At 47.8% G+C, this 16,619-nt stretch overlaps 1 protein-coding gene and 1 pseudogene across 2 annotated transcripts; both read right to left on the bottom strand.

Moving 5' to 3' along the window:
- Nucleotides 1-3,418: 3,418 nt before the first annotated feature.
- LOC127344816 (putative disease resistance protein At1g59780) lies at nt 3,419-6,093 on the bottom strand (annotated as a pseudogene).
- A 4,292-nt stretch (nt 6,094-10,385) lies between these two features.
- Nucleotides 10,386-15,154, bottom strand: LOC127344817 (2,3-bisphosphoglycerate-independent phosphoglycerate mutase). Of its 2 annotated transcripts, none has more exons than XM_051371149.2 (10): nt 15,055-15,154; nt 14,360-14,515; nt 13,819-13,946; nt 13,240-13,390; nt 12,925-13,128; nt 12,368-12,792; nt 11,544-11,736; nt 11,369-11,464; nt 10,900-11,055; nt 10,386-10,803 (listed from the first exon to the last, which is right to left on the bottom strand). In XM_051371149.2, exons 2-10 carry the CDS (start codon nt 14,510-14,512, stop codon nt 10,639-10,641), a joined length of 1,671 nt encoding a protein of 556 aa, XP_051227109.1. In that variant the 5' UTR covers nt 14,513-14,515; nt 15,055-15,154; the 3' UTR covers nt 10,386-10,638. The 2 variants fall into 2 exon arrangements, with proteins under 2 accessions (XP_051227109.1, XP_051227110.1); XM_051371150.2 differs by having other exon boundaries at nt 11,544-11,732; nt 12,364-12,792; nt 15,055-15,148.
- Between the last annotated feature and the right edge of the window lie 1,465 nt (nt 15,155-16,619).

The following is a 16,619-nucleotide window of genomic DNA, read 5'->3' on the forward strand; positions in this document are numbered from 1 at the left end:
CGCCAGCGATGTCAGGGACCCAAGTGTGTTCCACCAGCTCTTCCCGTACCGTACGCGCCTTCCTGCGGTGTTTAGGTACTAGCGCGTAGACCTCAGGCGCCATCTCCTTGATGGACCTGCCATCCAGCCATTTGTCCTCCCAGAAGAGGCAGGATTCTTCGTTGCCGACCACCATCAAGGTGGAGGCCGCGAAGGCATCCAGCTCCACCTTCGAGAACTGCATATCGAGCCCGCACCATGGTCGCAAGGGATCGGTACGCATCCTCCAAATCCAACGCACCCTCAAGCTGATCACGGTGTGCGCTAGATCAGGGATCCCCAGTCCCCCCAACCGCAGCGGCCAGCACACCCTTGCCCAGTTAACATGGCAATGGCCACCATTGGCGTCTGCCCTGCCAGCCCAAAGGAACCCGCACAGGATCTTGTTAACCTGTTTCAGCGTTTTCTTGTCGAGGCCTAGCACCATCAGCTGGTGCAAAGGGATAGCAGCGAGAACCGCGCGTATCAGTGCCAAACGCCCTGCCCTCGGCATCATGGATGCCCGCCAGGTAGGGAGTTTGTCAGCTAGCGTGTCCACCAAAGGCTGGAAGGACGCAACCGTCTGTCTCCTGATGGAGAGTGGGATGCCTAGGTACTTGACCGGGAACTGCGCCGCTGGCACTCCATGAGCCCAGCGGCGCCAGCGGCCTCCTCATCCGAACACGCAATAGGGGGAGATTGAGCATTTGGCGAAGTTAGTGCGTAGCACTGATGCCTGTCCAAAGAGCTCCAGAATGCCGTGGATGGCGCGCAGTTCTGTCTCATCTGGGTGGCAGAAGATCACCACATCATCCGCATACAACGACACCGATGTCACCTGCCGGGCCAAGCGTCTCAGGATACCTAATTCAATGTCCTTAGCCAGCAGCCTGTTAAGCGAGTTCCTCATTAAGATGAACAGCGGTGGCGACAAGGGGTCCCCCTATCTCAGGCCCCTCCTATGCCAGATGGGGGGCCTGGCTCGCCGTTGAGCATCACCCTAGTGCTTGTCGTGGATAGCAGGATGGACACAAGCTCGCGGAATCGTGGGCCAAATCCGACCTTCCGGAGGACCTCCATGAGGAAGCCCCACGATACGGAATCGTACGCGCGAGCTATATCCAACTTGAGCATCACCCGTGGCTCTTTCCGTCGGTGCAAAAATCTAGTTGTCTGTTGGACAACCATAAAGTTGTCATGGATTCACCACTTGCGAATGAACGCACATTGGTTACGATCCACCAGCGACTCCATCCTAGGGGCCAGCTCAGAGGCCAACGTCTTAGCCACCAGCTTGGCGAAGATGTGGATAAGACTAATCGGCCTATAGTCACCCAGCCAGCGCCATCGCATCCGGGCGCTTAGGCAGCAGGATCATGAGGGCCTGATTCAGACCTTGGAATCCGCGCCCACACATCGTGAACAACTTATCGAAGGCAGCCATGAAATCGCCTTTGACCACCCCCATCATTTTTGTAGGAACTCGGCCGTGAAGCCGTCGGGTCCTGGCGCTTTGCCTTTGCCTGATGGTAAGCGCGTGATCACCTCCTAGATCTCATCCTCCGTGAACGCAGCCTCCAGCTCGGAGAGGTCCTCTGAGTGGGTGCCCAGAAAGTCCAAGTCTAGCGAGTGCAGCCGGTCCCCTGATGTGCCAAGCAGACCCTCAAAGTAAGTAAAAGTCGCTTCAGCCATGGCCGCATGGTAAGAGACGACTGCGCCATCAACCTGCAGGCTATAAATCACGTTCTTCTGACGCCTATATGCCGCGTGCTGGTGAAAGAAGGATGTATTGGCATCCCCTTCCCTCAGCACAACAATCTTTGCCCGTTGACAGGCCATTGTGCGCTCGAGGGAAGCCATCCCCAGATAGGCGTGCTTAAGATGGGCCCGGACTCTACGTTCATCTGGAGACAATTGTCGTGATTCCATGGCAACATCCAGTCTCAGCACTACCTCCCCCACTATCATCAGCTACAGTTTGACACATCCAACTTTCTTGTCGCTCCGGCTCATAAGGCCGAGCGCCGTACGTTTGAACTTTGCGGTGAGCCTCCGGAAGGGGTACGGGTCTCCCTCAACCACACCCCAGCTATTCTGCACCACCTCATCAAATCCATCCAACTTTAGCCAGAAACGTTCGAACTGGAACCATTTTCGTCCTGCCGACCTTGTGGTACAGTCCAGAAGAAGGGGGTGATCCGCCACCACCGTCGCCAAACAGCGCAAAGTGCAGCTGCTGTACATCTCTTCCCAGGCAACCGTAACAAACACCCGATCCAGCCGGACGAGAGTGGGCGTGTCCCTCTCGTTAGACCAAGTGTATTGGCGCCCGTGTAGGTACATCTCTTTGAGCTCGCAGTCGTTTAGAAAGCGGCGGAACCTACCTATCATCCTGCGATTCAGTTCCCGTTGTTCTTATCCTCATTGCGGTAGATCATGTTGAAATCCCCACATAGAGCCCTGGTGAATCCCGCGGATGTCGTGAAGCTCCGCGAGGAACGCGACCTTATCAGCCTCAGCCTGTGGACCATAGACACACGTCAACCACCACCATGGTTCACCCCCTAAGGGAGACACCCTAGCCGTGGCACTGTTGTCTCCGAAGTGGGCACTGTCTAGCTGCACCAATCGGCTCACCCAAGCGACGATCACCCCGCCTCTCGTACCAACCGCCGGCAAGCAGAAATAAGCATCAAAGTCCGCGCCTAGCGTTTCCATAACAATGGCAAGAGTTACATCCGATAGTTTTGTCTCCTGCAGACATACAATAGACGCACCCGTAGTCCCCACTACACTCCTAACACCCGAACGTCGTGCGAGATCATTGAGGCCCTGCACGTTGGCCGCAAAAATCTTAGGTTCGTACAACATTGGAACTGTGCTAGTACACCCGTAGAACAACGTCGGGTCAGGCCTCAACGAGGCGACCACCCAACATCCCCAGCATGGGTGGGGAACATCCTCTGATCTTGTCCAACGTCCACCTGTAGAACTCCGCAATGGCCTCGATCATGTCATCTATCAGGGGCAGCTCGTACATCTTATGATAAGCTTCCAGGGCTGGCGCCGACGACGCCTCATCCCCCGAGAGAAGACCAAGCTTGCGCATCAAGTTCCGCACCGCCTTCATCTCCGTGCTCAGCTCACCTGCTGTCCTGCGATCCTTGAGCTGCGTCGCGGCTGGAAGTTATGCTCCACCAACCTACGCCTAACAGCCGGCGTTTGCATGAGAGCATCCGAGCGCGATTTTGCGGCTCTGAGGAACTCGCCAAGCGTCCTAGGTCAACCTAGTGGGAAAGGAGATCACACATTGCAGGAAGTTGGTGGACTTAGTACTTGAACATAAGGAAAATAAGTCTTACAAGCTCGCTATTGTTGGAACCGGAGGAGTTGGTAAGACAACACTAGCTCAGAAAATATACAATGACCAAAAAATAAAAAGAAGCCCAATATTTCGTAGAACCTCTTTCAGAAGAGTTACTTCACTGTAGTCTTGTGAAACACAAATCCATGCCTGTAGCTCGAAGCTTCCTTTTATTTTTTGGTCATTGTATATTTTCTGAGCAGTGTTGTCTTACCAACTCCTCCGGTTCCAACAAATAGCGAGCTTGTAAGACTTATTTTCCTTATGTTCAAGCACTAAGTCCACCAACTTCCTGCTAGAATGTGTGATCTCCTTTCCCACTAGGTTGGGCTCAACAAGGTTGGAACTTCTTATTAGTTTGGATGTTCGGCCATTTTCAATAGGTTGTGTAATACCGTTGAATGTTAAAAATATTTTGTCCTGATTTTCTCTATCTTTTTGTTGAGGCTTCTAATCCGAACAGCAACATCACGACGTGGCGCGATGTTACAAAAGAAAGAGGAAACTGAAAGGCCTTTAAATGCGGTTGATTTGCTTGATGATGATGATGAAAGATGGTCAGGCACTAGCTTGCTTCCTTTACATCTAGCCACGTCCAAGATTTCATCAACATCATAGATAGCATCTCTCAGCTGACCAACCCAATTTTTAACTACTAGCTCCTTTTCTCAGCATCATATATGCAACACCGTACGATTTCCACTTGACGCAACACTTCTGCAAGCTCTTTTTCCACCCCTAGGATTAGTATGGCCTCAGTACTAATTATATTTTGCAACTTTGCGGCACATGATCCAAGCAAAGATTCTAGTATGGCTGCCATAGGTAAGATAAACTCAGCGCGGAGATTCACCAAAAACACCAGGTGAGCTGTTTCGGGGCACTGCGAAGATTGAAGGCTGAAAATGAATGCACAAGGTATCTTAGCAATAGCATGCTTTTAAAATGAGGCAAGGCTCTAATGATACACTAGGAAATAGTAACAAATATCACTACCAACTTCCTATTACATTTTGAATAAATGTAGCATAATGAAGCTATGCAACATACAGCAATTCGGCACCCTAACTAGGGCCAAGTATTGAGGTCTAAATTCACGAGATTGCACTCTGCCTTTTCATTAAGTGCTTGCAAATTTACGTGTATTTTAGTCTTGTATGCTACAACGGTTCATGGGTCTGTTTTGCTAAGTTGAATGACAATCAAATGGAAGATGCATAGCTGCCTACTTACTGATCGAGCCACTGAATATGTTGCATATATCCTATCTTTTACAACATAAAGATTAATCACCCAGTTATGTTTTTCTTTATCTGATCCATCTTCTTGATGAACAACCCCAATAGGTTTCCCACATGCTAGCCTAGAAATCATGATGACTAATTTACTCTACTGTAGCAATGATAGTAAGGTCGATCACAGGTCTTTACCTTGCAAACCACTTTTCCAGAAAGGAAAATCCTTCGAGAAATAAGAATCAACAGTGATCATCTTGAAGACGCATCTGCTCGGATGATCGGCCCAGAGCTACTTTTTAGATCTCGGAAGGCTGACAATTGAGAATAGAAAACCATGCTGCTATACCTGCACTAGACAATACAAGATTATCAATCAACTAGTGAACAAAAGGGGTAGAGATGCCTTATAGATTCACAATAGCAGAACACCGGGATCGAATATATACCCGGATATGGTGTGTGTTATCGCAAACTCATCATGTCTCTCGCACTCCATAGGATTACTTCAGTCAGTGACAAGTGGACCAACAGAACAACTAGCGCCACAAGCTACCAAGACATAACTTACTCTACATGCAGTAGGGGCATAGGCGGATTAACTGGACAAGAAGAATGGAATGAACAAAATCCTAAGATTTTTTGATGTCCTGATTCAATAGCATCATACTGGAGCCAAGAAAGAGCAAATGCTTGAATACCCAAACAACACTAGCTGCGAAAGCCCCCTCTGTTTGGCGTAAAACATAGTACTATGTAGTCTCTGGCTGTGATGGAGTCTCAAGTCTGTAAGATTGGTATACTCCTATTTAATTGATAAAATTCATCGATGCCAATGAATAGATTGATTACTAGTTAAGTATCTTTCTCGGCCCAATCAATTAGTACTACCGATGCTACCTCGAGATTCCACGAGGACATGTGGAACCTGCAATGAGTTTTGTTTCTACCGATGGTGCTAGAGCCAATCTCCTCACATGAGTACTTATACGAGACCATGAAGGTCAACGCCCCCACCCATCTTGAGAAAAGAACGACAGAAATATTTGAGAAAATCTTGACAATGCAAACAAGCAGCCATGGTCGGTACAATCAGTCCATGTGCTTACATACAGCAAGACATGAATGATTCGCACTAATTCTGACAAAACTTCAGAGTTGAGACTACTAGCACCATTTTGGGTCATAGCTTGCTTGATCTGTACAGCTTTCAAATATTGGAAACAATTGCACATAGAGAGAGAGACCACCCGGCCTTCTTCCTTACCGGAGAGACGAACTGCGAGCGGCAGCAGGGTTAGGGTCTGCAACAGGGAGGCGGCGACGGCGACGGCACACTTGCCAATCTGTCCGGCCGCTCGACCCCTAGCTGTAGGCCTGATTGTTACGATCTGCTGCTCCACCAGCGGACGGATAGGAGAAGGCAGAAGGCGACGACACCGGGATGGGCGACGACTCCCCACCATGGTCCACATGTATGGGTGGGACCGTCGGAGGCCCGGAGATGATTTAAAAATGAATGGACTGCATAGAGCATTTCCATTTAGAAGTAGAAAAAATAAATCCCAAAAACATTTGGAAACAAAGGTAATACCAGCATGTAATTAGGCATTTTTTGTCTCAAAAAATGTAATTAGGCATTTTAATGACATACTACCTCCATTCCAAAGCTTAAGACATATTAAACTATGTCTAGTTTGACTAAATTTTTACCAAAAATCATTAACATGCAAAATACAAAATCAATATTATTAGATAGATAATGAAATATATTTTCATATGGTATCTACAAAATATCATATTTATTGATAGACTCTTCTAAAAGTTTGGTCAAACTTTACTCGGTTTAACTTTTCAAAAAAATATAAGCCTTAAGTTTTAGATAGAGGTAGTAACATATTACTAAACTAAGAGAGATGATGGTGGTAAGACCGTAAGAGCATCTCTACCGACAAAGTCGATAGAAACTCCAACAGGCCTATCGGGGTCCCAACCGCAGAATAAACTTCCACCAACACCGCTAAAATGCGTTGACACAATTTGAAGCACAATAAAGTAGTCAAGACTCGTCCGTTCCATCCCTTACCCACAACGGACCGTGGGAGGCCCCTTGGTCAACGCAAAAACGTTGTGCCAGATGTTTCATTAGAATTTGGTTTGCCACATGAAAATTGGACCCGAGTCGTTGAAAAAACAAGTGTCGAAAACTGAGTGGGAGAGAGAGAGAGCCCGAGATAATGACGAAATGACCACTAAATGTTGGTGTTGCGTGCGAACTTGCAGCTTTTCTGTCTTTCTCTTATGGTATCTCCGGCGGCTAAACCATTTTAGACACCAAAAGTGTTCGGCATCATGCGTTTGGGTTAGGCCGCCCTTCCCTCCAAATTACTTGTCGCAAATTGCCCAAAATATGTATAGGTTGGTTGAATCCATGACAACTAATTTAGATTGGATGGAGTACATTTATTGCTGAACATATGCTATGTCTAGAATAAACATTGTTCTCTGTGCTCATAATTTCATTTCAACTTTCACTGAAACTTCTAAGATGTAAAAAAATCGTAAATAACAGGGTCAAGGTTTGGGGTGTGGTTCTGCATCCTAGGTTCTCAAAATATCTAGCAAACCATTAACCTTTCTTCCTCAAACTGAATTGAATTCTTTAAATTGGACTCAAATCCAGTATCTTTAGGATTTGAATTTGGTAATTTGATTTTACAGTAGTTTAATTTCTATGTTTATGTTCAAATGTCACATGGAAATTTCGTTCTTTAGAATTCCAACCTCGTGATCATACATAAAAAATCATGAAACCAACTGAAATCTCGCCAACAGTGTCCACTGTAGAGGAGCAGTCTGAGCTTCTAGACTAAACTGTAATATTCCCATTTCAACCTGTGTTCACATAATGAAATTTGCAACAAACTATTATTAACCACAACAACAACAACATCAAAGCATTTTTCACAAACAAGTTTTTTTCTGAGATTTTTTTCACAAACAAGTTGGAAGGCTAGATATGATACCCAACAAAAATATAAGAAAACCAGAATAAGGAGAAAGGTAAGAAAGATAAGGAGTAAACTAAGATTTTAGCGTACAGATCGCTGATCTCCAAATAATACTACCAGGAGCTAAGACTTAGAGCATCCCCACTCGTTGGCCCTCCCCACGTCCAAATCCGGCGAAATTTTCGTCCGGATTGGAGGAAGATTTGGCGTGGGGAGGACTAGTTTCCCAGCCGCGTGCCCAGGCGAAGACGACGGTGCGAGTTTGAAAAACGGAAACTTGATAAACTTCGGCTAAATTCGGCGAATATAGACTAAATTTAATGATATTTAGACTAAAACGGGCGGAGTTCATACATAGAGGCCGAATTCGACTATATTTCGAATTCGGCTAGGGGAATTCAAATGCTAATTCTAAAACACGACGCTCTACATGCCCAAACGGCGGTAGAACACCGTGTAGTCGTCGCCGCCGTCGTCGGAGCCGTTGTCCTCGACCTTCGGCGCCCTCGGCGGCGCGGCCTGGCGGCTGCTGCCCTGGCCGGCGTCTCCCCACCCCGGGGATGGCTTGTACCATTCGTCGTCCGAGGACTCGAGGTCGACGACGGGGACAACGACGCCGGATGGAGGCGTCGCAGGACGGCGGTAGCGCGCGGCGTCGTCGGCGGCGGTTGGAGCGGCGCGGGAGGCGCGGACGGCGAGTCGGCGTGCGGCGGCCAGGTCCGGCAGCCGCCGTCGCTGCTCCTCCTCCTCGCGCTCCGGCCTTGCCTGGACCACGCAAGGGCGGCGTCCTCGGGAGGGCGTTGTCGGCGGGCACCAGGTCGTTGAGCGACCGGCGATCGCCTCCGCCACGGCGGCGTCCTCCGCGCGCTTCGCCTCCTCCTCGGCGAGCCTGTTGCGGCGGCGGCCGCGGCGTCCTCCTTTTCGGCGCCTTCCTCTTCCGCCACGGCTGGGAGGGTTGGTCGCGGATGACGAGGGCACCGCTGCTGCGCCCTCTGGTCGGCGGCGGAGACGCTGGCTCCTTCTTGACGCGCACCGGCGTCGAAGGCGACGTCGCCTCCTCCCTCTTCACCGGCGCGAAGGATGACCTCGGCGCCGATCCGGAAGACGACGAACTGGCAGCCATGCGCCGTGGCTGCCAGACGTTTCCCCGGCGGCGGCTCGCCGATGCCCTCGATGGAGGGGGCATCGTGAGCACCGGGAAGTTTCCGCCCTCGATGTGCGCGAGGACGTTCGCCAGCGTCCTTTCCGGCGCGCTCCACCAACGTCGGCGGCCCGCGGCGTTGTTGCGCGGAGGCGGAGGCGGCGGGCCGTCGTAGGAGGCGAGCTCCCGCTCCCACTGCCGCAGGAAGTACGAGTTCCACGCCGTGTAGTTGTCGGGGTGGTGGCGTGGCTCGGCGCGTTCCTCGTCCGTCAAGGTCATCCGCGCCTCCTCGATGGCGACGTCGAGGGCGTGGCCCCGAGGCGGCGGCGGGATTGGTACGCCGCCAGCACTAAGCCGCCACCCGCCGCCGGGAGGCCTCGTGTCCGGCGGGCAGGGGTACCCCGCCTGGTGGAGGAGGTGCCCCTCCCACGCGTGGAGCGACCGGCGGGGGAAGCCGTTGTTGGCTGCGCCGTCGTCGTCGTAGAATGCCATCGGGAGAGTGGAGGAAGAGTGGAGGGAGAGTGGAGGGAGAGTGGAGCACGGGGTACGCCTCGCGGCGAGCGGACCGGCGTATATAGGCGCGGCTGGCGCGGGTGATTAATGACGCGTGGAATGCGACGCGTCCGCGGCGAGCTGACCGGCGGCAGCCTTTAGTGCGCGCGGAAGACGATGCGTGCGCGGAAGACGACGACATTAACTCGCCGCGTGGCCGGCGAATGCAGACCGGCGGCAGGCTTTTACAGCGCGCGGAAGACGATGCGATGAGGACGACGATCGGTTTCTCTCGCCGACAAGTTGGGGCCACCAGACGCGCGGGAAGTTTCCTCGGTGTTTCCCGCGCTTTCGTTTCGTCCGGAGTCCCCGAGCGCTCCCGGGGGGCCGGGGATGGCGTGGGATCGCCGGATGAATTTAGGCCCAAATCCGGACGAAAACGAGGAACCGGGGGCGCGACTGGGCCGAATTACGCCGTCCGGATGGAAAAAACGCTCGCCGGGGGCCTCGTCGGGGAGACGAGTGGAGATGCTCTTACATTCAATTCTCTATTCTCTGATATCTGTTTTTACCGTCACCGTACAAATCAATTTTTGTCGTTCTCTACTCTTTCTAATATTCTCTATACTCTTTAGAACTTTACTATTAGCCGGAGCTTTTGAATGCCTAGGCTGCATATGCCCAACCAACTTAGCCAGTGTTGGACTAATCGACCAGTGTCACTCCTAGCCTATTATGAATTAACTTTCTAATTTGGTCTTTTTTTTTGTATGACAGACATCCATCGTAGCGTGTACGTCTCCACAGTACTTATTTATTTGATGGGCTAGCTTTTACTGAGCCAACATTCTACCGTATATAGAGCACGGTCAGCAATTTTAGACTTGGATTAATCCACGTGAGTGGCCCCCAGCAATTTGCATAGAAACTGGGGTCGTAAACCGACCCAGGGAGAAACACCTCGCTTGGGTTTGACAGTACATGCAAATTTTTGTTTTCCCTGTTTCAAATCAGTTAAACGATTCCATTCGCTAAAAAAGATACTCCCTCCTATTTAAATTATATACCTGAACTAACATAGATATAGATATACCTATGCAACTAATATGGATGGGAGTACTGTATTTAACTCAACAACTTACATGCTGCTTATAAAGTTCGACGCATCACACATATTGCTGAGCAAAAATGGCTATCAGTCTGTTCCGCCAGCCCACGTGGCAATACAAGTTACAAATAGAGCTAATCCACTTTTCTCAATGTTCATGAGTTTGAGCTGCCAAATCTCAAATTATTCAATGGGATCATCCTTTGATCCATCTCAAAACTATAGAAACAAAACTGGCTACCGCAATTCTGACTTCAGACAGTAATATTTCACTTGTTAGCAACCTCAATGAGAGTCGTCTCGTAATCATCAGGAGCCAGGAAGCCGTGGAGGTTCATCACGGTGGCGGCAACATTGGCAAGTCCAGGTGTGTTGATATCAGACCTGAACTTCACTCCTGGGTGGAGACCAGGGCCTCCGATTGCAACAGGGACCTGCAAGGATACATACGAATTAAAACCAAAACGATACACATAAACACTCAAATTGATTGGTTTCAAACGAAAGCACAGCATATAGCATGCACTTACTGGCTGAAGTGTGTGTGAGGTAAGAATCTGGATGCTGCCACTCTTGTCAAGAGCCGGCTGGCCAGATTTGTTTCTTTTCACCATATCCTCTGCGTTTCCGTGGTCAGCAGTGACAAGATAAATACCACCAACTTGCTCAACCGCATCCAAGACAATCTGTTCCAAAGGAAAAAACAGATGACCAAATAAGGCAAAAAAAAACATATAATGAAACTGTGTAAGCAAGTGCAAAGCCAACGAAGACAGCACTTTCAGAGAATTTTTCCATTCAAACTACAGTTAAAGGTGTTATTTCCGATCAATGTAGCAGTTCAGCACTTTCCAATAATTTTCCAATCAAACTAGAGTAACATGTTCAATTTCTGCTCAATGTAACAGTTTTGCTTAATGTAGAGATAATGAAAACAAATCATTGATAAGAATCTGCAAGAACTTTCTGAATATGCTTGTTTCTCTTGTTTGTTCTCACCTTGACAGCTTCATCAGCAGCCTTGCAGGCAACGACTGTGGCTTCAATATCACCGGTGTGACCCACCATATCACCATTTGGCAGGTTAATACGTACCTACACAAATATTTCTCATAAGTAACTTGATGGAGGCAAACAGACAAAGGCATATACTGCAATTACCAGATTCCTTTACCTGGTCAAACTTTCCACTGAGGATAGCATCCCTGGTTTTCTCAGCAATTTCAAGTGCCTTCATCTTGGGCTGCTCATTGAAAGTGATACCACTGTCACTAGGAATTTCTACATATTCTTCCTTGGTTTCATCGAAGTATCCAGAACGGTTTCCATTCCAGAAAAATGTGACATGGCCAAACTTCACTGTCTCACTGTTATGAAAAAATCGGTTAGTCCATAAAAACAATTATGCAGAAAGGTAATAAAATATGTGCTAAACACGGAACACAAACTGAAACAAGCAAACCAAAATAGCAATATGCAAGTGTTGATAAAACACATGTATTTTACTCAGACCATTATAAATGGTAACAAGTATTACAATGTTAAAACTTGTAACGAGAAAAGGACACCAAGAAACAGATATGTGTAGATAATTTCAACAACCTCCTCTGTAGCTAACGCTTTCCTATTAAGCTCCAGGCATGTCCAAATCAATAGGTGCCCAAAAAGGCAAAAAGTAACAAAGAACCACAAAATTTCCCTTTCCTGGTTTGATGACCAACATTGTTTTGATAAAAAAAATGAAGTACAAGACACCAAAAATACAAGTAGTAGTAAAGCTTTTGTGCAGGGTATAAAGCACATGACCTGTGCTTCCACTTTTACATACAGTATATTTGTTTCAACTGGAATATAGGAAAACTTAACACAGGATCAGTTGAACTAATTGTTACTTCACCACCGACTAATGGCAAGCATCATAGAATTTGTAGTATAGAGGTGAATATGAAGAACCATCTGGTTTAAATAGGAAAAGAGAGTGGAAATTTAGGTACTTGCCTGCAAGCAAATGTGCGCACACCATTCTTTACCAAGTATTCACCAGATGTCCTCGCTATCAAGGGTGGGGAGACAAGGAATTTGCCTGGAAGCTTCAACTCACCATCATACTGAAGCATCCCAGCGTACTTAATTTTTGGTACACGAACGCGGTCAAATTTATCAAAATCAGCAAACTCAAGAGCTTTCGCAAGCATAACCATGCGATCAGCTCTGAAATTGAAAGTGACAACTGCATCACCATCTACTATAGGACCAACTGATTTGCCACTCTCATCAACTATGACAAACGGGGGCAAGTACTGATCATTGGCCTTGGGCTCTGCCCTTAGTGTTTTCACAGCTTCAAGTGCAGTCTTGAACTTGTATGGCGCTTCTCCAAGCACTTGGGCATCCCACCCACGCTTGACCACATCCCAGTCATTCTGCAACACATTAAAAAATATATGACTTCAATTTCAACAGGGACAAGGTGTATTTTCCAGTTCAGAGATAACTCCATTGTTACCCACAACAGCTAAACAACAAAAGCTGATGACTGAATCAAATGAGTATACCTCATAGCGGTCCATGGTAACGTACATCCTTCCACCACCAGATGCAACCCGTGCATCAACACCCTGCTCACGAAGCTGAGCAAGATCATTCTCTATTGTCTCTACGAAACCAACACTGCTGCCATCCAAGACATCACGCCCATCGGTAAGAATGTGAAGGCGAATTCTTTTTGCTCCCCTCTCACTGGCACCTTTCACAAGCAACTGAAAATAGAGTGAAACAAAGAACAAATTAGCATAAAAAAATCGTCACAATACAACAAGGCCTAGCATTCATAACTCAATTAGCAAGATAAATCAAAGATTGTAACAAACCTGCACTTGGTCTAGCCGGGAGTGCACACCTCCATCACTCAACAGACCAATAAGGTGCAGAGTACCTTCAGCAAAAGATTCTTTGATGTAGTTGAACCCCTCGTCTTCCCAAATCTTCCCAGATGCAAGAGCAGCATCAACAAGCTTTGCGCTATAAAAAATTAAGTATACTATTCATTAGCTTTGTTGAAAACAATCTGAAAGAGCTAACTGTTATATCATACAGAAAATGAAAATGTGGAAAAGGAATCATACGAGTGAAACAATGCATTTTTTCTTAATAAAGTACATAGATTTTTTCTAGCCCATGGTTATGCAAACTAGTTATACAATTCAGCAGAAAATTATGCATCTTAACGAAAGCAAGCACAAATCAGCATCCATAAGACAATGGGGGCCTAGCTAGGATTTACTATAAAAAAAATCGATGACGATGAAACTAAGACTATACAGATACTAGCCAAACAAGATTCCTGTTACAACCAGGTGCCCCTTTTCACTACTGGATCAAAAGGTGCATAAAAGTAGTTAAATGACAGCAGAGAATATATTTCCAAGACAAAAAAAATGTCAACATACCCTTGAGCGAAAATGCGACCAGCGCCAAGAGCATTGTGTCCAACTTCACTGTTGCCCATGTCATCATCACTAGGGAGACCAACGGCAGTTCCATGAGCCTTCACTAGCGTCCACCTCTCAGGAGCACCCTTTTGTTTTAAACAAAAAAAAAGGGGTTAAGCTTAGTAATTTTGCATCTCAGAAGGAGGTACCAAATGTAGTACTAGTACATATGAGTTATCGCCAGAACTACAACGTGACAAACAAGATGTTAACTGCAACCTATGCAATTGGTAATGTTCAGACTAATTATTAAATATTGTAGTGAGACCATGAATGTGTTGAAAGAGTAAAGGGGGCAACAGTCACATGTGCTGCACTAAAATTCATCGTCATAGTTAGTAAACCAGAGCACTAATCTAGGGTTGCAGTCAAATTAAACAAGATGGGTTTTAGCATAACTGAAGCTTTTTTACTCCCAGCCTTTGCAGCAACCAAGAATGCAATACCATAATCAGGCATGAGAAAGGTACACAGACAGAGGTGTGTCCAAGGAACATACATTCTTGAGCGAGTCCATGACTGGCGTCTCGGCGCGGTGGATGCAGTTGTACTGGTCAGCGCTGGCCTCGCCCCAGCCGTCGAGCACGATGACGGCCACAGTCTTGCCCTTGGGGAGGGTCGGGTGGTCGGGGAGCGTGAAGGAGGTCGCCATCGCCTACAAAAAAAAATCACAGGACAGAAAATCAGGTCACGTGCAGGCAAGCAGATCCAGGGAGCGGAACAGATCTGCAGCAGCGTAGCACAATCAACCGAGCTAATCATTAGATCGGGGCGTGCAATATCAGGTAACGGCAGTAAAATAGCTCGAATTACCGGGAGGAGATGACGGATTATAAGCCCTACCGACCCGATACAAGGAATCAAACGACAGACACTGTAACAAATTCAGATTGAGCGAAATCAGATCTGCGGGGGATCTGATCTGGCGGGCGATCGATCGACCCGAGACAAGCGAAAAGCGATGGCGGAGACGCCGAGCATGGGCGTCCCGTCCACCACCGGTGCCCGGAGGCGGGCCGCTCGCCTTCGCCGACGGGCAGCTAGACCTACCGAATCAATCAACGACTTCGGATTGCAAACTCGCGCGCGCGCCCCGTCTTAGCGCCATCGTCTGGCTACACCTTTTGCTTGCATCAAATTGCAACGGAGGATCGAGCATGCGAATGGGGACGAGATCAGAGATGCTGTTCTTACCCTTGTTTTCGCGTTTCCTCCTTGTGGATTGCGGAACAAGAAGAAGTTGTGCGGGGAGCGGAGTGGTCGAGGATGAACAGGCCAAGGACGGGCGAGCGAGTATTAATAAGCGCAGGGCCACGGAGGAAAAAACTTTAGGTTCCTGGCCGAACCATTGGACGGCCGGATCGGCGGTGTCGCGCCATCGGACGGCTGGGGCGACCGTTACCGGTGTCGCAGCCTGGTTTGGTAGGATGCGAAGGGCGAGATCCGTTGGTTTTATATTTTGCGGCCCATGGTAATGGACGGTGCAGATGGTGGCGGCTGTCGCGGAGACGTGTGGCTGTCACGGCGTCACGAGTTTTTGGCTTTCGACGTCAGATCGCATGCCTCAGGAAGGGCATTTCTTTTCTTGCAAGCTGGGCGTCAGGGGCCCATTTGTTTGGATATTCTTCTCTCAGATGCCGTTTTCATCAAACGCAAATCCCAAGTCTGCCTTTTCTTCCTCGGTTTTCTATCTTCTTTCGAGATGGGGAATAGCCCGGTTTATTGCTAGCCAAACACCTGTCTAAGAGAGACATAAAAACACAGACCGAAAACACGAAGTTCAGTGCACCAAATTTGTGTTTACGGGTTGGAAAATGGGTGGCGCAACAGAGCTCACCGTTTACAGGCTCTGTTCTGCGCCAGCGGATTCTGAACCCGTAAAAGCAGGGTTTTTCATAGAATTCATATGCAACACATACAACAATCGATTATAATTAATCAAATAATCATCTAAATTATTACAACAAATAAACAATAGTCTGAACCAAATTATTACAACAGTTTTGGGAAAATTGAACAAATGAAAAATGTCTCAACCAAATTACAACAACTCTCGAAAAATTCGACAAATGAACAAATGTCTCAACAATGATACATGTGACAAACAAATGAATGGAATGGTAGGATCAAAGGCGACGACCATGTCGCTGTCAGTGGTGCATCTTCAGATCATAGACGAGCTGGGCATGGGTACTGGCATTCTCAATCTGGCGATGAGTTTCAAGGAAAGCTTCGATGCGATCTAGATTGCGTTGGGGTTCCACTCGCGTGCCAACATTGTCATAGAAGCAGGACAAACTCAACTCTCTTTCATCCTCGATGATCATGTTGTGAAGAATCACACAACATGTCATGATGTTGACAAGGGTTTTCTTGTCCCAAATTGGGCAGGGCCACGAACAATGGCAAACCTTGCTTGCAAAACACCAAAAGCTCTCTCAATGTCCTTGCGAGCTGCTTCTTGACCTTTGGCAAATTCAGCTTCAATTCTATCTTGGGGATCCTTGACAGACTTAACAAAAGTTGCCCAATCCGGATAGATGCCATCGGCTAGATAATATTCCATTGTGTACTCATTGTTTATGACCTTGTAGTTGCAAGTGGGTGCTTCCCCATTTGCTAATTTGGTAAACAAAGGAGACCTTTGCAACACGTTGATGTCATTGAGTGTCCCCGGCAAACCAAAAAAACTGTGCCAAATCCATAAATCTTGTGATGCAACGGCCTCAAGTACAATGGTTGCATCTTTGCTCTTGCCA

Source organism: Lolium perenne, chromosome 3 (assembly GCF_019359855.2).
Source record: "Lolium perenne isolate Kyuss_39 chromosome 3, Kyuss_2.0, whole genome shotgun sequence".
Taxonomy (NCBI): domain Eukaryota; kingdom Viridiplantae; phylum Streptophyta; class Magnoliopsida; order Poales; family Poaceae; genus Lolium; species Lolium perenne.